Below are 21,604 nucleotides of genomic sequence, written 5' to 3'. Positions count from 1 at the left end.
AGGCTCAAGGACCAGCGGCTGACTCTGCCAGAGATGGCTCAGGCCACGTGTGGTGGTGGGATGCAGCTGACATCTGGGTCCCACCTGTGCACCCAGAATTGTCAGGACAAGGGATCGTGAGGGCTCCCCTGGACCAGATGGAGGCAGCACAGAAGGAAGTCTGTGGGGGACTCTAGAGGGCCAGAGGGAGCCCCCAAAGTACAAAGCTACATTCCTGGGTATGAAGGAGGAGCTACTTTCAGCAGCCAGAACACGGATGCATTTATGTCATGGGAGCTTCAGGAGAGGGGGCTACAGAGAAAGGAATCCCAAAGGTCTCCAGGAAAGATGATCTGTGAATCAACATTGAACACACCCAGGTCCCAAGAGCACAGACCACCAGCCAGTACACTTCCCTGCCCTCCATCCCCATGCCCATCCCCTCCACCCAGGCAGCACAAATGCTTAAGTCTCATTAGCTAGCTCTATCCCCCACCCCCATGCTGCCAGCCTGCGCAATGAGGGGAGAGAAGACTGACCCTTAAATCAAGTCCAGAGTTGATTTCTAACTCAGAAGCGACATTCTGCTTTGCAGTTGAGGTTCCATCTGCAACCTCAAGTGATCCAAGGATTGTCTGTTACTCAACAATGAGCAGAAAAATCTTGCTTGGGTCAGAATTCCATCCCAGACAAGTGACTCTCACCCTTGGCTGCACACTGGGATCACTGGGGAATCTCAAAAATGAAAAATGCCAAAGCCCAAGCCTCACCCTGGAACCACAGAATCAGAATTGCTAGAGATGGGCCCCAGAAATGTGTCTTAAAAAATGAAATAAGATAAAAAAAAAAACAATTAAAACTCACCCATTAATGTGCAACAAAGAACAGGATGCTACTGTTCTAGTAGACCAATAAGTGACTAAATAGTAAAGGGACAACGGAAAACCAAGAGGAAATGAAATGAATTTGTCACCAGCTGTGCTCTTCCATGTGCTAGAAAGATAAAAATCACTGTTCTCCAGATGCATTTTGAAGCAAAAAGCTCCTTGTTGTACTTTAAATATAATTCAAAACTGACCAGAGCTGAGTTCAATTCCAAGCATGAGGAGAAATAATCAATGTAGTGTTTGAAAATCTTGACTCCCTTTCTCAGTTGCAAGTCAGGTTGCCAGTGATGATCTGGACTGGTACCTGGGTCCTGCTGACATCTAAAGACCTGATAACACCTGATCCTCCTCACAGCACCCTGGCTGGGGCTGGTGTCTGGTGTCAGACTCTGCAAGGTTCCAGCACTCTGGAGAGACACACGGGATCTTTACTTCCAGTCTCACATCCCCACACCTGTAGATGGCACCCTCTTGGCCTGGCTGATGCTGGCTTGGGGTCTCTCTGCTCCAAGTGGAAAACAGAGCGTCTGCCGCAACATCCCATGTTTCCACTCTATGCAGTGTGAAAGGCAATTGGGACGGTCACTAAGTTCAATCAGTCATCCTCTTCCATGCTCACTCATTTTTATATTTTTAGGTGCTTTTTATTTATCTGTTTTTATTCCTGTTTTAATTTCAACATGCTTCCTTCTCTATCTCCAAAAAGAGAGTGAATTCTTAAACAAGGTGACCAGATTTCATGGAAATCTGAGTTCTGAGCTGAATGAGGAACACACGTGACTAAAGACAGAAGAGCTGCTGTTTTAATTCGTCTGGATTCATACAGTGATGCAACTGACTTCACAGAAATCCCAGACTGCCTGGTTCCTGGTAAGTCCAGAAACTCGCAGTGTAAACAAAAGGATCTCATCAAAACAACTAGGGGAAAAGTAGCTGTAACTTCGTATCATGGAGATTTGTGACAGCTGAACTTCTTGATCAACTATTGTATGATGACAACAGAAATACTTAAGGACCATAAACTCAAACATGACCTTAAGGTAGAATGTACATTTAGACCAGCAGGGTCTAAATATATATAGTATTACATATACATATATATAATATTTCCCTTTGTAAATTTTTTTTTTAGTTTTCAGAGGAGTTAAGAGGGAAAGAAAGCATTTCTAAGAAAAGCCATTATCTGTAGGCTACAAATCGCATAAATATCCACAAAGATTCTATCATACAAGCCAAGTGAGGTCAGTCTCTTAACTGGTCTCACTGGTTTATGGCCCATATGGGCCATTTATATCCACTTTCACCCTGGGCCAAGTCTCTTTCATTTCCACTTCCATTTATTACTCCCTGATAATGGGTCCTTGAGTAAATACTTAAAGTGAAAGAAAAATCAGTCTTTTCTAAAGCCATATTTATTTTAAAGATCTGATAAAAAAGAATAAATGGAAAGAAAGAAAAGGAAAGAACATCTTTTAAAAAATATGGCTTAATTTTTGTTGTAGATAAATAAACAATTATTTCCTTTTAAGGGAATACTTGAGAGACTTCGAGCTGTTCTTAGACCAGAGAACCACTTTTTCCAATCACTAGCTAAGTTAAAACTAACAAAAGCCATCGATAAAAATGAGGTCACATGGATGAGTTAAACTGTATCAAATATTGGTATTGTATAGAAATGTTCAAAAGAAAACACATAAAAATCCTATCTAAAATAGAAGCTTCTGGCTTTACACTGACAGAACTGTGCTCATATCAAAGCTTACAAACCACTTCTAAAACTTTTAAATGCCAGACCTTCAACCTGGAATCAAGTTCACCTCCAACAGTTTCAGAAGCCAGTTGCTGGCGAAATTCACATAAATCCTTAAGTTTAGATGAGAATAATGTACCAATGTGACGTCAGTTTCTTAGTTTTGACAAAAGTAAGCAGTGCAAGATGTTAGCAACAGGAAAATCAGATGAGGGGTAGCTGTGAACTCTTGGTACCATCTCTATAACTTTTGGTAGATTAAAAATTATTCACAAATAAAATGTTCATTTAAAAACATACAAAAAGCCACTGTCCCAGAAGCAGAGATTCTGGATTTAACTATAAAGCTGTTATCCCCATAAATGTGCAGGAAGAAAATGAACACAGTAATCTAGCGATTTACTACAGCGAATGTAGCCAAGCAACTAAACTCTCAATTAAGAGGAAGATTTAATGAAACAGACAACAACTGCCAGGGTGTCTGGGTAAGGCATCCAAACATAGCTTGTTTTATGTGTTCCTGAAAGGCTGTTTGTAAATCAAACTTATATAATTCAAATCACATTTTGAGCACACTAAGGAAGCTGGTGCATTTTAAAAGCTGTTGAATAAATACCAGGATAACAGGAAGATGGATTGTGTAACAAGAATTATTGCCTTCTCATTTGGTGAAGGTGGCTTGGCAGCCATCGCCCTTTGTCCATGGGGCTGTCCTGGGAGCCATACTAGTACCTGCTGCCCAATTAGCCCCTGCCCCACTGGCCTCCAACTTTCTATTTTCCCTTCTCTCTGCAAGGCTGGCTTTGTGTGGCTTTGATTAATTCAGAGCTATCATGGTGAGGAATTCTAATCATGAACAGTTCCAATATCCAAACACATGGCTCATCCTCCACAATGGTATCAGGTATTTGGGCAATACGATCAAGCAAGTAAGAATACTTTCACTGAACAAGAGTGTCTGGAGCAAGTAAACACATGATATTGTCCCTGCTGTTACTGGGGCTCCCACTGAAATTCTTCTGCTGACCATGGACTGGACTCCCAATATGATCCATCCTTATCCTAATTCAAACCATTGGTCAGATGGGAACATGTATCACTCTTAGAAAAATAATTCAGGATTCCATCAATGGATGCCTTAACTCAGTCAGCCCAGGTAAACAAAACATTCCACAACACTGGTTTCTCAGCCACAGATGAGGGAGCAGGATTCTGAATCCCAACTGGTTAAAGGGTCAGAAAATATACCTCAAACAGTGCATGAACTGACCAAATTCAGTTCACCTGCTCACAGATTTGCTTGTATTTTGTCACTGTGGGTACAAAATCTCATATAACACTTGAGAGAAAAATAATGGGTGTGTTGTCAGAATATTGTTCAAATTATTCATCCCTATCACCTCCATGGGAGAAGTATGAGGCCCTGCCCCTGGATTGGCCCTGGCCCTATGATTTGCTTTGGCCAATGGCATACAAGTTGAAGAAACTGTGCACCAATCCCAAAAGGAGGCCTTCTGAAGGCTTGCATTTTTTTTTTTTTTTTTTTTGCTGTCCTCCTGCACTTTGTACTTATCCTAAGAAGTAGATCTCCTGTGTAGCTGCTGCTTCTGCACCCTGCACCCCAGAACAAACACATGCAACAAAATTCCCCTCGCTGATCTACAGGCCCATGAGCAAGATGAAATGTTTGCTTCAAGCCACTGGGTTTGGGAGTGGTTTATTATACTCATGATGTTGTCAAGAGTTGAGTGATACACACTAGCCCTCTCCAGATGCAAAAACATAAGGTACTCACCATCATCGATTCCAGGCCAGCCCATGAAGTGAGCAGAAATCTGTTTCTCATCCTTCCCATATTCATTCTTGGCTACTAACTTGTAGTCCCCATTGTTCATGTGAGTGGGGTTATCCAGCTGGAGGCAGCCGTGGTACTCCGTATGATTGGTAACATGGATTTTAGTACAGATGTATTTGGACTCATTCAAAATTGCCCCGTTATAGAACCACTGAAGCGCTGGCTTGGGATTGCCTTTCACAGTGAATGGAATGCACCAGTGGTGGTCTGAGGTTGGAGATTCGAGAAATGTGATAGTTGGAGCAACTAAATTGAAAAAGAGAGAGTTAATAGCATCAGAAAGCTCAGAATTCTCCCCATCTCCAAATCTCTGTGTCATAGATAGCGGGGATCTTACTCAACCATTGTTTGGTTTAAGAAAACATATGACCTGCAACTCCGGAATCCATCAATATTTTGTATCATCATCAAATTTGATTTAACTTTTACAGGGAGCTTCAGAAAGAATCTGTTCTGCCTAAGATCCATGCATCATAGGCATCTTTACATCTATTCAGTGTGAGAATCAACTCCAAACAGATCCCAGTGATTTCTGACAGTGGAAAGGGCTCATCTGAAGTTGACTTTGGTTTCTAACACATATGCCTTGATATTATGGAGATTAATCACCAAAACATTGAGGACCACTATTCTTACAGGGCTGTGCTAAATAATACAATGACAAAAATGACTTTGGAAATCTTGCCTGAAGCCCGGATTGCACATAAATTTTCCAAAACAAATAAAACTGGTCAATGCAAAGAATGTTACTCCTGATGTTGACTGATTATTATAAAGTCTGATAAATTGATATATTTTTCACTGATTGTCAATAGTAAATGCTCTTTAAAAGCATCACTTTTCATTATAGTACAGTCCATTTTTGCTAGAATTTCAGATACATCAAAGTTTTGATCCTTTAAATGTCTGAGACCCTATCTAAACCTGAAAAACAAACTAGAGATTATTTTAAAATTAAATATAAAGCACTTTATTCTTAAGGGAAACAAACACTATCAGGTAGCATCTTTAAACAGAGTACTTATCCTGAGTGAAGACACTTAAAACCCCTCTTAAGTGGGATTCATGCGGTCCATTTTCATGGGGTCTGACTTTGATAAGTATAAAATTGAGGACTGGAAAAGACCTTTGAGACCTAATAGTATCATTTTTTCAGATGAAAAAACCCAAGTGCTATGAGGTTAAGTGATTTGGCCAAGGTTACTGAGTGAGGAAAATCTGGACCAGAAATCCAGAACTCCTAATGCCCTTCCCTTCATGCCTCACTTCCTGGTTATACATGTTCATCACACAAAGTGGGGAAATCATAGCCTGGCAACTAATACATCTGAGTGGGTCACTGCACAGGATCTCTCAGTTGTTAATATTCCCTATCACTTATTTCTCATTATCTAAACTTTGATAGGCTAGACCAGCTCTCCAGACCAGGGAGTCTACATAGATACTAACCTAAACTGAAAAACGTTTGAATTGGAGTGCCCTTATTTGTAGGTCTGTGTGACACAAGGACCACAGTGGGGGAGGGACAATACTTACCTTCCTCCCACCAGCCCAGGTCCCCACATGCCCAGGCCCCACTTCTTCCTGCCACCACACTCTAATATGCTTTTTGTGAGGTGCTGACTTAAGGACATAAAGCTGGAAGCTTGGTTGTACGTGTTTGGGGATGACACTGACTTCAAGATTGGTCAAAATCATCAGAAATTATGAGTCCAGGACCTTCTGGGCATCGAGATAGTATTGACACTGGCAAAAGGTTGGTGATTTCAATCATTCACTCCAACAGTCACATAAGGAATGTGTGTTATGAGTGAATGCTAATCAGTGTATCAACACCTTGTGTCCTCATGTGTATTATGCACATTCCTACTTGTGCACACTCGTGTTTTTCTCAGCCAAATCCTCATTTAGAGTAAAACCTCATTAATTTATACCACGGCAGCTCAGAATTTGCAGTGATGTGAAGATTATATACTTTTTACTGAATACGTACATCATTCACATTGAATGAGACAATCTGGAATGTTAAGATATACGTTGCATTGTTTACAATACTGGAAAACAATGTACATATGCTAAAGAAACATTAATATCCTTTATCTTCAGAAGACAGAAACTTAAAGCAATTATAATAATAAAAGTTTTTTGCAGGTAATAATAATTTTCGGCCATTTTAGTAGTATTCCTTCCACTTCCCACAGAAGCTTGATGTCAAACTAATGAGGTTTATTTTTTGTATCGACAATATATTGAGTATGAACAGCCAGCCCAATACTTTAGGTATCACAACTTTAAAGGTTCATATTGCTTTTATAGAGAACAAAATTTAGAAACTAGTTTATCAAAATTTAAACTACAACTTATTAACAAAAGGAAGATAACCAGCTCAAAATATGTTCTATCAAGAAAAGACAGGATAAGGCACAATAGGACAAGTTTAAGATCGATATAGAAGCTTAAAGACAACACATGAACAAGAGAGATTAGCAGAAATAGAAGGAATGGAAGGAGCTGGTAACATTTCTTAATTAAGGACGCACAAAACACTGCATATACTTTTTTCACGCACAAAGCAGCAGAGGTCCCCGACCACAAATGCAGGTGTGTCCACGATCTTTTCTATTAAAAACACACGTTGATCTGATTACGTACAATGTACAGTGAGGTTGACAGAATCTTGATCTTCTCCTACAAGATTTTCTGCCACACAAGAGATTTGCTTTCCACTGTCATCAGATGAAATGTTAGTTATCCTTAAGGATCCCTGTGTGTGGCTTGTTTCATTCTACAAATGAATTAACAGACAAAAATAATCTTGATTAGAACTGAACCCAAAAGTGAGAAGATTTGGCATTTCTTCCCCTAACTAGAGCAAATCATCTATAACATTAGAAAAAAATTCCAGTTTAATGAAGCTCAATAAAAGGGGCAACTCAGAAGTTAGTCTGTTATCTCTGGATTTCAATGATAAATGTGTGAAGCTGATTTAATCCTTTACTTCCTATCTACCTTCTTCAAAGGGAAAAAACCACAATGAGAGTCACTCACCTTGCTCATGATGAAACAAAAAGCTTACTAGAGACCTACAGACTTTCCAATCTATGAAGTATACATAACTAAAATACAATCTGCATTTGTCTTTGTTTAGTAAGAATAGACAGAAAGTAAATATACAAAAAAAACTCATTGTAAATCTCTCTATGTGGACCTATGAAATATTAAATGATCATCACTAGGTTAATACAATCTCAAGTTCAGAGACATTCTCATCTCTGTGAACACACAAACACAAGCCTTACCATGTGCTTGGAAACCAGATTACCGACATCCCAGTACAAATTCGGAACTGGGTCACCTGCAACAGTACAAGATAATGTGATAGACTTTCCCTCCTCCACAGTGAGGTTAGGTGCGGCCAAATTTGCTGATGGCAAACCTGTGGAGCAAGGAAAGTAAAGGAAGACATATACAAATAGTTAGGTGCATTATCAAAATAACAGCAACAAGCTGAAAACTCTCTCTGCTTTAAAAATCAATCATTATTTGCTTTCTGAGACTGACTTATGTTGATCTGAAAAAATGCCAAATTGATAAGCTTTACAGATTTGATGAGAGCCAAGAGATAGATGTGCAAAGAGATTTGAAAACAAATTTTGCATGTGTTTCAAAAATATCACTGCAGAATAATCTTTTATTTAAAAAAAAAAACCCACTAGTTTGTAGAACTACATCTTCTGGTTCTTGTTCTGTTTTATAGTTATCAATCCAGTTGTTTGCACATAGTCATTGTATTTGTAGAACATCTTATTTTTTCCTCAGTTTTCTCTTCCACTTTTTTTTACAGTCAAGGACAAAAGGGTGGGAGGCATCTACAATTTTTGCATATACACACTTTTTTCATTAAATAACTCACAAATCTAACCCACTACCAGAACTATATTTTTAAAGAGATAAACTATGATCTTGAAATATAAATTTAAAAATCAGATGAAGATTCTGAAGCAGTCCAATTACAGAAGTTGGTTTCAAAGCATTTTTCAAAGATAATAAATTTGAACCATACAGCATTAGAATGTTTAAAAGCTATATAAATCATAGTTAAATATTACAGGTATACTTGGTCACCCTATTTATGACATGATGAAAAAAGTTGTATAGATCATTATCCCAATGAAAAGCTATTTTTTGGAAAAACCCTGAGAAATTGTTACCAGATGAAATTCTGATGCTTATAAATATTTTTTTAATATTTCAAGACAGCTTCATTTTTATACTTTTATATTACAAAAGTCAGCTTTTCTTATTAATGCTATCACTTCATTAAACTATTACACTATTTGGGTGTTTATGCTGCTCTTATTCATAATGTTTTTAACATGAAGGTGGGTCTCAGAATACGTCAGGTCCTGCCAGTCAAGTAAGCCTCTCACTTGGTATCAGAAACTCAGCTTAGGACTGCATTCACCTCAACAGCTCTGTCCCATGGAACTATGACACATCATTAAACTCAGGAGGAACCCACAGGTCAGAAAAGGCAATTCATCTTCAACAGCCGTGAAATTTCAATTAGCCTGCCCACCTAGGGGTTTCTGACCTGCCACCTTCACGATATTATACATAAATCCTCCTCTTAAGACATAGTCCTTACTGACAACACTATTATTATTTATTCCTGAAACCAGACTACAGCAAGATTTACATAGTATACGTCTCATGGTATTCCCACAATTGGTAGAGGACTTCCCAACAAGATCTGGCTTTCAGTGGCTGGTGTGACATCTTCAGAACCCTTCCTTCTCGTCAGCCTTTAATAGAGAGCAATGTTGAATCTTTCACAAGGTTCCAAACAGCCCCCTAATATCCTGAGCTTGTATTGAGCAATGAAACATATACAAGTGATCAAGAGGCAGTGCAGTTGACTGGAATGAACACTGGGTCAGGAGTCAGAAGCCCTAGACCCTACACCTGGCCCATACTTATGCCATCGGGTGAATCATTTCTCCTCTCTCAATGTGATTTATTTTATATTAAATATACTGTTCAATCAGAAAATTTAGCTAAGATTTTTCCAGCTCTAGAATTCGGTGACAACTTTCATGACAATTAAGCTTCCCAATGTAAGAGGCTTGTCATGGCAAGATATTAATATAAGGAATGGGTTTATTTTTAAAAAAATCTTGAAGCGAGTGGTATGATCTAGGTGACTTTTTCCAAATATGCATTTCTTTAAAAAAAAATACACTGCCACATAGTTTGAAAAGTCTATAATTCTACAAAATGTGTTATAAAAAATATTCAAACTATCTTTCAGATCAGGAATAAGACAGTGATGCCCACTTTTGCCACTTTCATTTAACATAGACTTGGAAGTCCTAGCCACAGGAATCACACAAAAATAAATAAATGAAAGATATCTAAATTGAAAAGGGAAAGGAAAACTGTCACTGTTTGAAGACAACATGATATTATACATAGAAAATCCTAAAGACACCACCAAAATACTGGAGCTCATCAATTAATTTAGTAAAGTTGCAGGATACAAAATTAATATACAAAAATCTGTTGCATTTCCAGACATTAACAATAAACTATCTGGAAAAGAAACTAAGAAAAAATTCCATTTACAATTGCACCAAAAAGAATAAAATACCTAAAAATAAATCTAAGAAGGTCAAACACCGTACCTGGAAAACTTTAAGACACTGATGAAAGAAATTAAAAACAACACAAACAGATGAAAAGATATATGGTGCTCATGAATTTGAAGAATTAATATTGTTAAAATGACCATAATACCCAAGGTAATTTATAGATTCAGTGCAATTCCTGTCAAAACACAAATGGCATTTTCACAAAACTTGTATGGAAACACAAAGGACCCCAAATAGCTAAGACAATCTTGAGAAAGAACAAAGCTGGAAGTATCGTGCTCCCTGATTTCAAACCATATGATAAAGTTACAATAATCAAGAGTATGATGTCTGTGTTTATCACTCATTCGTGCCTGACTCTTTGTGACCCCATAGACTATATAGCCCACCAGGCTCCTCTGTTCATAGAATTCTCCAGGCAAGAATGTTAGAGTGGTTGCCATTCCCTTCTCCAGGGGATCTTCCCAACTCAGGGATCAAACCTGGGTCTCCTGTATGGCAGGCAGATTCTTTACCATCTGAGCCACCAGGGAAGCCCAAAGAGTATGATACTGGCACAAAAACAGACACACTGATCAATGAAACTGAAGAGAGAACCTGGAAATGAATCTATACTTATATGAACAGTTACTATTTTACAAAGGAAGCAAGAATATATAATGCAGTAAAGACAGTCTCTTCAAAAAATGGTATGAGGAAAACTGAACAGCTACAGTCAAAAGAATCAAAGCTAGACTACTTATTTATACCATGAACAAAAATAAATTCAAAATGAATTAAAGATTTAAATGTAAGACCTAAAACCATAAACTTCCAGAAGAAAACACAGGCAGTATATTCTTTGATATTGGTCTTAGAAAAAAAAATTTTAAGGAAGGGGGGAAAAAAAATAAATGTAACTTTGTTGTTGTTGTTTAGTTGGTAAGTCATGCCTGACTCTTAGCAACCCCATGGGCTGTAGCCCGCCAGGATCCTCAGTCTATGAGATTTCCCAGGCTAGAATACTGGAGTGGGTCGCCAGTTCCTTCTCCAGGGGATCGTCTCAAACCAAGGATCAAACGTCTCCTGCATTGGGAGGTGGATTCTCTCTCTTTTTTTGTTAATTAATTATTTTATTTATTTAATTTTTCCTTTCCATTTATTTTTATTAGTTGGAGGCTAATTACTTTACAATATTGTAGTGGTTTTTGACATACACTGACATGAATCAGCCATGGATTTACATGTGTTCCCCATCCTGATTCCGCCACTCCCCCCCCACGCCGCCTCCCTCTCCATCCCATCCCTCTGGGTCTTCCCAGTGCACCAGCCCTGAGCACCTGTCTCATGCATCCAACCTGGGCTGGTGATCTGTTTCACCCTTAATAGTATACTTGTTTCAATGCTATCCTCTCAGAACATCCCACCCTCGCCTTCTCCCACAGAGTCCAAAAGTCTGTTCTGTACATCTGTGTCTCTTTTTCTGTTTTGCATATAGGGTTATCGTTACCATCTTTTTAAATTCCATATATTATGCGTTAGTATACTGTATTGGTCTTTATCTTTCTGGATTACTTCACTCTGTATAATGGGCTCCAGTTTCATCCATCTCATTAGAATGGATTCACGGGCCTGGTGCACTGGGAAGACCCAGAGGAATCGGGTGGAGAGGGAGGTGGGAGGGGGGATCGGGATGGGGAATACATGTAACTCCATGGCTGATTCATGTCAATGTATGACAAAACCCACTACACTGTTGTGAAGTAATTAGCCTCCAACTAATAAAAATTTAAAAAAAAATCACAAAAATACAAAAAAAATAAAAACAAACCAAAAAAAAAAAAAAAGAATGGATTCAAATGAATTCTTTTTAATGGCTGAGTAATAGTCCATAGTGTATATGTACCATAGCTTCCTTATCCATTCATCTGCTGCTGGGCATCTAGGTTGCTTTCGTGTCCTGGCTATTATAAACAGTGCTGCGATGAACATTGGGGTGCACGTCTCTCTTTCAGATCTGGTTTCCTCGGTGTGTATGCCCAGGAGTGGGATTGCTGGGTCATATGGCAGTTCTATTTTCCCTTTTTTAAAGAATCTCCACACTGTTCTCCATAGTGGCTGTACTAGTTTGCACTCCCACCAACAGTGTAAGAGGGTTCCCTTTTCTCCATGTCCTCTCCAGCATTTATTGCTTGTAGACTTTTGGATAGCAGCCATTCTGACTGGCGTGTAATGGTACCTCATTGAGGTTTTGATTTGCATTTCTCTGATAATGAGTGATGTTGAGCACCTTTTCATGTGTTTGTTAGCCATCTGTATGTCTTCTTTGGAGAAATGTCTGTTTAGATCCTTGGCCCATTTTTTGATTGGGTCATTTATTTTTCTGAATTGAGCTGCACGAGCTGCTTATATATTTTTGAGATTAATCCTTTGTCTGTTTCTTCATTTGCTATTATTTTCTCCCAATCTGAAGGCTGTCTTTTCATCTTGCTTATAGTTTCCTTTGTTGTGCAAAAGCTTTTAAGTTTCATTAGGTCCCATTTGTTTATTTTTGCTTTTATTTCCAATATTCTGGGAGGTGGGTCATAGAGGATCTTGCTGTGATTTATGTCGGAGAGTGTTTTGCCTATGTTCTCCTCTAGTTTTATAGTTTCTGTTCTTACATTTAGATCTTTAATCCATTTTGAGTTTATTTTTGTGTATGGTGTTAGAAAGTGTTCTAGTTTCATTCTTTCACAAGTGGTTGACCAGTTTTCTCAGCACCACTTGTTAAAGAGGTTGTCTTTTTTCCATTGTATATTCTTGCCTCCTTTGTCGAAGATAAGGTGTCTGTAGGTATGTGGATTTATCTCTGGGCTTTCTATTTTGTTCCATTGATCTATATTTCTGTCTTTGTGCCAGTACCATACTGTCTTGAAGACTGTGGCTTTGTAGTAGAGCCTAAAGTCAGGCAGGTTGATTCCTCCAGTTCCATTCTTCTTTCTCAAGATTACTTTGGCTATTCGAGGTTTTTTGTATTTCCATACAAATTGTGAAATTATTTGTTCTAGTTCTGTGAAGAATACCATTGGTCGCTTGATAGCGATTGCACTGAATCTATAGATTGCTTTGGGTAGTATACTCATTTTCACAATATTGATTCTTCCAATCCATGAACACGGTATATTTCTCCATCTATTTGTGTCCTCTTTGATGTCTTTCATCAGTGTTTTATAGTTTTCTATGTATAGGTCTTTTGTTTCTTTAGGTAGATATACTCCTAAGTGTTTTATTCTTTTTGTTGCAATGATGAATGGTATTGTTTCCTTAATTTCTCTTTCTGTTTTCTCATTGTTAGTGTATAGGGATGCAAGGGATTTCTGTGTGTTAATTTTCTGCTGAGCCACTAGAAAAGCCCAAATTTAACTACAGCAAACTAAAAAAGATTTTGCAAAGCAAAGGATATGATCAGCAAAATGAAAAGTTTCCCTTTGAATGGATAAATATTTGCAAACTCTGTATCTGATAAGGGGTTAATATCTAAAGTATACAAAGAACTCATGTAACTCAATGTAAAAAAGAACCATTTAAAAAATGGGCAGAGGATCTAAACAAACATTTTCCAAAGAAGAACTATAGATGTCCAATGGGCACATGAAAAGTGGTTCAACATCACTAATCAACAGGGTTAAATCAAAACCACAATGAGATAACACCTCATATTATTCAGAACAGCTACTACCAAAAAGACAACAAATGATAAAAGTTGGCAAAGAATGGAGAAAGGGGAACTCTCATGCACTGTTGGTGGAAATTGAAATTGGTTCAGCCATCACAGAAAAGAGTGTGGAGATTCCTTGGAATTTTTTTAAAAAAGAACTATCATATAATCCAGCAATTTCACTTCTGAGTAATTAATCCAAAGAAAACAAAAACACTAATCAGAAAACATATCTGCACTCTTATGTTCATTTCAGCATTGTTTTTACAATAGCCAACCTAAGTGTTCATCAGTGGATGAAGATGAAGAGGTGCTATATACATACAGTGGAATACTAGCCATATAAAAGAATGAAATCTTGCCATTTGTGGCATCATGGATGGACTTAGTCTCATGCTAAGTGAAATAAATCAGACAAACACAAATACTGTATAATTTCACTTATAGGTGGAATCTAAAAACCAAAGCAAATTAAACAAACACAAAAAAACAGATATACGAAACAATCAGATAGTGGCCAGAGGGGAGTGGGGTAGGAGAGGAAAGAAATAGGTGAGGGAAATTAAGAGGTACAAATTTCCAGTTGCAAAATACTGATAGGTTTGAAATGTACAAAAAGGACAGTGTAGGCAATACAGTCAATAATTATGTAGTATCTCTGTATGGTAACATAACTAAGGCTGAGCATGGTGATCATTTGAAATGTATAGAATATTGAATCACTATGTTGTATATCTGAAACTAATAGAGTATTGTAGGCTCTTTATACCTGAAAAACACACAAAAAAAGTAAACTTATAGAAAAAGAGATCAGATTTGTGGTTACCAGGTGCTGGGGATGGGTGGAAGGAGTGTGGAAGGAGAGTGAATAAAGCAGTCAAAAGGTACAGGCTTGCAGTTAGAAGTAACTACTAGAGATATAATTTACAACACAAGGAAACACTGTTTCCATTTCTTTAATTTTGTACCTATATGAGATGATGGATTTTCACTAAACTTACTGTTAAAATCATTTCATGATGTATTTAAATCAAATTGTGCTGTACACCTTAAACTTATACAGTACTGTCTGCCAATCATATCTCAATAAAACTGAGGAAAAATATAACAACTACAAACACAGGGGGAGAAAAGAAAATATTCAAACTACCATGTGAAAAATAGTACCCATATGGCATTATTTCCTGTTCCCCAGAAGCACTCATTTCATCTCTTTTAACTTCCTTTTGGGTATTGATCTCTGTATCACTAAATATTGTGCTTATATTGCTGCTTCTTGGTTTTTCTGTTTTAACATTATCTACTGGCCTCTCACCATGGAAGATGAGAACTAGGCTCATGCTCATACAAAAAGACAGCTCTCCTACATGCCCATACCACATTCACACCACTCTATGTTCATATCTTGCCAAATGCTATGAAGTTTTGTTGTCTCAATGTAAACATGAAGTTTACTATAACTATATAAACCTTACTGACATCTGAAGCACTGTATTAGTTATATTTTATCAAATTTAAGACTGCATTAAATATAGGATGCAGTACTGTGATAAGAACCACTAAGAAAGGGCAAAAATGATGTCAATTCAACTATGATGTAATGCCTTCTCACCACTTACATCTGCATTTAGTGATCAGACTTATTGGGTAACCCATCTGTTTTAAACCTTTCTTTCCTGTATCCTGTCTTTTTTTTTTAATCTGCTCTATTTATGGGGAAATTTCCTCAGATTTACCTTGCAAGCTTTCTCTTGATATTTTCATTTCTGTCATACTTATAGTTTCCAAGGCTTGTTGTTGTTGTTCCTGAATGGTCTGCTATTATTTAACACTCTTGTGTTTATTTCATGGAAGCAAGAAGAGATTCTAATCCCTAGTATCTATGAGACATTAATGATAATTTCTTGTGAATTTTTCTTCTGTCTAAATCAACTTTGTTTCTCACAACTTTTTCTTTCTTTGGATGTTTTGTATCTGCCTTTAATATAAGCTTTTCTCAAACAGTTTGTGATCTTTGGCTATTCTTTAAACTTTAAGAATGGGGCACTAGAATCATTACATATTAACTGCCAGTATCATTGTAGAGTTTCACTATTATCGGCCTCTTTAATGGATACCACCTGGAATCAGTATCCTTAAATCCTTCTCCGGATGGTATTGGTCAGATTATGCAGATAATGCTCTTCCAATGTCCTGTTCAGAAGAGGAAGAAAAGTAGAAATACAGGTTTCTCTGGCTTCCCTGGTAGTTCTACTGATAAAGAATCCACCTGCAATGAAGGAGATCCCAGCTTGATTCCTGGGACAGGAAGATCCCCTGGAGAAGGGATAGGCTACCCAAAACTCCAGTATTCTTGGGCTTTCCTGGTGGCTCAGGCAGTAAATAATCTGCCCAAAGTGCAGAAAACCTGTGTTCGATCCCTGGGTTGGGAAGATCCCCTGGAGAAGGAGATGGCAATACACTCCAGTATACTTGCCTGTAGAATCCTCATGGATAGAGGAACCTGGGTTTGCAAAGAGTCAGACATGACTGAACGACTAAGCACTGGCTATTTGAAAACAGAACTTTCCTATGAAACCTTTTGAAAGCCGAAATGACATAAAGCAAAGAAGCAGTAAACTTAGCACAGAATAAATCAAGATAAAGCATAAATTCTCACAGACACATCTCAAAGCTATAGTGACTTGATGAGATGCTGAGTGTAGTTCCCAGGAAGGAGTTTGGTGGTGCTACTCCCACTGCTCAGGGTACCCGCTGCCTCTTAACAGCTCCATGCAAAACAAATGCTGAATGCCACTTTTGCTCTTCACCTTGCTTTGTACAAGCAAAAATCCTCTTCAGATTTCTTTTAGAAAAGCAAAGTGGTGTAAAGCAAACAGCTGTATGTAAACCCATCATTCTATGACTCTCACAGCCTCAACTCCACTTGGAGTTCCTCATGATCTTTGTTATATCCTCTTTAGAAAATAAACTTCTAGTCCATATACACCTTGGATGTATGGGGCAAAAATCTTTCAACCACTCTCCTGTATTCAGTGTTACACTGAACTCTTCACTTTCTGAGCCTGGTAGAAGTTCTGCCCTATAAACCAAGCTCTCCTCTTGGCTTTCCCCATTGCTAACTTGGTAACCAGTATTTTCAGCATTCACTCAGTTACTAGTCATCCATCTACTTCCCAGTTTGCAACTGCAAAACCACAAAGGTTTGCTGACTTCTCTCCCATTTTCTTATATTTACAGATTAATTTGCTGAGTCCGGAAAAACCCCAGAGCCAGGGCTTGCCATGGTGCTTGTTCTTGAGGTCTGAGCTCCTCACTAGCTGGCTCCATCAACAGACACCTTTCCTGGCACCTCAAACATAAACCAGTGGTGTAAACCTCTTACCTTTTACAAATGTATCTAACAGTGTGGAAATTTCAAGCACAAAAGAGGTTAAAATAAAGATTCTCAGCAGAGAATGCTACGCCATAACCTTAATTTCCCCTGTAAAATCTACTATGTTTTTTTTTTCCTTCAAGTTGAAATTTCCATGATTTACAGTTCTAAAAATGTTTGCTTAATTACAGTACTAGCAATAATGTTTATTGTGCATTCACTGTACTAGGAAGTCTTATCTAGTACTTTATATTTTTGTTTAATTTAATTATTACAACCAAACTTGAAGTATTTATTCTCATTCAATTAATAAAGAATGTGAGTTTTGGAAAAGTCAAATACCTCTTCCAAAGTTGCCTAAGTACCTGGGATTTGAACTCAAGACAAAGGTGTTCACCATATAACACATTATCTTCCCAGACTGCATATATCCATTTTAGCACAGACTATAAATACCAATACATATCCATAATCTGGGAATTTGGTTCATTTAAAAAATACTTATACATCTATTTGTGAAGGAAGAGTGAATCTCCTTTATTTACAGAGAAATTGTATCACCCTGTCATAGCAGTTTCCAAAGGAATCTGTGAAAAATTGGCCAAGTCTAGATCTTTTAAATGTAAAGTCTTCCACAAATGAGTAAGCATCTGACTCACGTTAATTCTACAGCATTAATATGCTGGCCAAAGACTCAATAATGGAAAAAACAATCTGTACTTGAAATATCACTTGAGGTTTAATTAGCACAATAAAAATGAATTGGGAAGCATGAATAGCCAAGGCAGGATAAACCATTTGCCAGGCACTACTTCCTGGCTTAATAAGATTTGAAATCAGCACAAGTACAGAGCAAAGCTCAGCAATGCCTCCAAGAGCCTACAGCGCTACAGTAATGGGATCCTGATTTAAGTTTCAGGGCTGTCTTCCTTTGCACTCGGAGAAACCTCACTAGAGATAAGAGATGACCAGCTGTCTGGACATACAGGCAGCTCTGAGGCCTGGAAGAGCCCAGAAAAGGAGGCAGCTCATCAATGTATTGGTTAAGGCCCTGGACAGACAGATGTCAGTGAGAACCAGACTCACTCATTAGCTGTTTATTCGTAATACTTGGTAAGCTTTCATTTCATCATCTAGAAATAGGGATACTGATGACACCTACTTTCTAGAGCTTTTAGGATGGCTAATAAGATACTATGGAAAATATTCCAGATAAAGTCTAGTGCATATAAAGCCCTTAATAAGTATTAGCTATTACTGTTACTGGAGAGGTGGCAAGAATACACTGAAAAACTATACAGAAAAGATCTTCATGACCCAGATAATCATGATGGTGTGATCACTCACCTAGAGCCAGACATCCTGGAATGTGAAGTCAAGTGGGCCTTAGGAAGCATCACTATAAACAAAGCTAGTGGAGGTGATGGAATTCCAGTTGAGCTATTTCAAATTCTGAAAGATGATGCTGTGAAAGTGCTACACTCAAAATGCCAGCAAATCTGGAAAACTCAGCAGTGGCCACAGGACTGGAAAAGGTCAATTTTCATTCCAATCCCAAAGAAAGGCAATGCCAAAGAATGTGCAAACTACCACACAATTGCACTCATCTCACACACTAGCAAAGTATTGTTCAAAATTCTTCAAGTCAGGCTTCAACAGTACATGAACCATGAACTTCCATATGTTCAAGCTGGATTTAAAAAAGGCAGAGAAACCAGAGATCAAATTGCCAACATGCATTGGATCATTGAAAAAGCAAGAGAGGTCCAGAAAAACATCTACTTCTGCTTTATTGACTATGCCAAAGCCTTTGACTGTGTGGATCACAACTAACTGGAAAATTTTGAAAGAGATGGGAATACCAGACCACCTGACCTGCCTCCTGAGAAATCTGTATGCAGGTCAAGAAGCAACAGTTAGAACTGCACATGGAACAACAGACCAGTTCCAAATATGGAAAGGAGTACGTCAAGGCTGTATAGTGTCACCCTGCTTATTTAACTCATATGCAGAGTACATCATGAGAAATGCTGGACAGGGTGAAGCACAAGCTGGAATCAAGATTGCCGGGAGAAATATTGATAAACTCAGATACGCAGATGACACCACCGTTATGGCAGAAACTTAAGAAGAACTAAAGAGTCTCTTGACGAAAGTGAAAGAGGAGAAAGAGCTGGTTTAAAACTAAACATTCAGAAAACTCAGATCATGGCATCTGGTCCCATCACTTCATAGCAAATAGATGGGGAAACAGTGAAAACAGTGAGAGACTTTACCATTTTGGACTCCAAAATCACTACAGATGGTGACTGCAGCCATGAAATTAAAAGACCGTTGCTCCTTGGAAGAAAAGTTATGACTAACCTAGACATCTTATTAAAAAACAGAGACATTACTTTGTCAACAAAGGTCTGTCTAGTCAAAGCTATGGTTTTTCAGTAGTCATGTATGAATGTGAGAGTTGGACTATAACGAAAGCTGAGCATCAAAGAATTGATGCTTTTGAACTGTGCTGTTGGAGAAGACTCTTGAGAGTCCCTTGGACTGCAAAGAGATCCAACCAGTCAATCCTAAAGGAGATCAGTCCTGAATATTCATTGGAAGGACTGATGCTGAAACTGAAACTCCAATACTTTGGCCACCTGATGCAAAGAACTGACTCATTTGAAAAGGCCCTGATGCTGGGAAAGATTGAAGACAGGAGGAGAAAGTGATGACAGAGGATGAGATGGTTGGATGGACACGAGTTTGAGAAAACTCCAGGAGTTGGTGATGGACAGGGAGGCCTGGCGTGCTGCAGTCCATGGTGTCGCAAAGAGTCGGACTCGACCGAGCGCCTGAACTGAACTGATTTACTGTTATTGGGCTTCCCCAATGGCTCAGTGGACAAAGAACCTGTCTGTAATGTGGAAGATATAGATGTGGGTTTGACCCCTGGGTCAGGAAGATCCCTAGGAGGAGAAGATGGCAACCCACCCCAGTATTCTCCAGAAAAATCCCATAGACAGAGGAGCCTGGGCTATAGTCCAAAGAGTCACAGAGTCAGACAGGACTGAGTGACTAAGCAAGCAAGCAAGCAAGATTACTGTTATTACCAACATTAATATGAATATTTAGCTTTAATTGGTACATCTGGATTTAAAGATGTGTATATTTTACATTTTGTCAGATTTCTTCAAATAAAAATAACAAAGCCATAGCATAATATCACAAAGAAATGAAATGTACTCAAACAATCATGGGGGCTATAAGATCAACGGAAGTTAAATGGTTCTTTTAAAGCAGGATTTCTTAGCTTTTAATATACTAATGCACATAGTGAACATCAGAGTTATAGAATTTTCTATAGTTCTTTCTTTCTTTAATCTTGGATTATTTTTTCATACACAGAGCATCTCAAGGACTTAAAAGCTGCACAGAATGTAGGGTGGGAAAAGTTTGGTGGACTAGATGTTGACTCAAGTTCCTGTCAGGGTCAAGAATAAATAATTGTACAAGCAAAAATCCAAGACCCACGTCTAAACCCTTGCCGCTCAAAGTATAGTGTATGGAACAAGATATTTGTTAGAATGTAGACTCTCAGACCCCAACTCATACCTGCTGGAAAAGAAGCAGTTTGGTGGGGGGAGGGGAGGTGGTGGTGCTGCATTGCATGGCAGGCAGGATTTAAGTTTCCTGACCAGGGATTGGACCCATGCCCCCTGCAATGGATGCATGGAGTCCTCACCCCTGGACCACCAGGGAAGTTCCAAGAAGCAATTTTTTTAACAAGAACTGCTGGTGATTCACATGCACATTAAAGCAGCTTGGGAAGCACAGATCTAAAGAAAGTCAGCCTTTTCACTGGATAGCTGATGATTTTCTGCTGAGGTCTGCTAGCTGGTATGTCCTTTCAGCCACATCCAGGTCAACAACCATTGACACTGCTTCATATACTGGTGCACACTTCTTGAAAGTTGATGATATTGACTAGATCACTAATTCAAAGTATGTGTGTTTTCAATTCCTAATAATTGAGGAAAACTAACTTCTACACTTTTTGAAATATCAACTCAACATTGCAATAAATGAGATGGGTCAAGTTTGGGTTTTAATTTCAATATCCATCTGCAGGTCTGGATTATGTTCTTTTCCACCTCATTTTAGTGAGCCTTAGCTCTGTTCATTTCTTATTAGATCATCACTCCATGGGTATAAAAATATTCAAGTAAATTATGATTTTTGCCTGCTTTCTGTCTTCTCTCCACTCACTTTCTATCTTCTTGGCATATCTTCCTATTTTTGTGTCCCCTAAGCATATATATTTCACTGCCAGGAATGAAGCCAAAATGAGCCTGACCTATTTAGAAGTGGCTGCTTTACACCTGGTTGCAAAAATGACAGAAAATTAGCAAAGTGACTTTCCAAGCTCAAATGAGAAGCTGTGC

General features: G+C 38.3%; 1 protein-coding gene across 10 annotated transcripts in view; it reads right to left on the bottom strand.

Annotated features, from left to right (window-relative positions):
- The window catches only part of NTRK2 (neurotrophic receptor tyrosine kinase 2), a 388,663-nt gene that overhangs the window by 313,195 nt on the left and 53,864 nt on the right, over positions 1-21,604 (bottom strand). For all 10 annotated transcript variants that reach the window (XM_043453247.1, XM_043453252.1, XM_043453254.1 and 7 more), the window contains 3 exons: positions 7,771-7,907; positions 7,124-7,256; positions 4,412-4,717 (listed from right to left, as the gene is read on the bottom strand). In XM_043453247.1, coding sequence (XP_043309182.1) covers positions 4,412-4,717; positions 7,124-7,256; positions 7,771-7,907 — 576 coding nt within the window. The remainder of the gene's footprint in view (positions 1-4,411; positions 4,718-7,123; positions 7,257-7,770; positions 7,908-21,604) is intronic.

The sequence above is a fragment of the Cervus canadensis genome, chromosome 30, assembly GCF_019320065.1.
Source record: "Cervus canadensis isolate Bull #8, Minnesota chromosome 30, ASM1932006v1, whole genome shotgun sequence".
NCBI lineage: Eukaryota > Metazoa > Chordata > Mammalia > Artiodactyla > Cervidae > Cervus > Cervus canadensis.
Note: the sequence above shows the minus strand (reverse complement) of the source record. Positions and strands in the feature narration are given on the sequence as shown.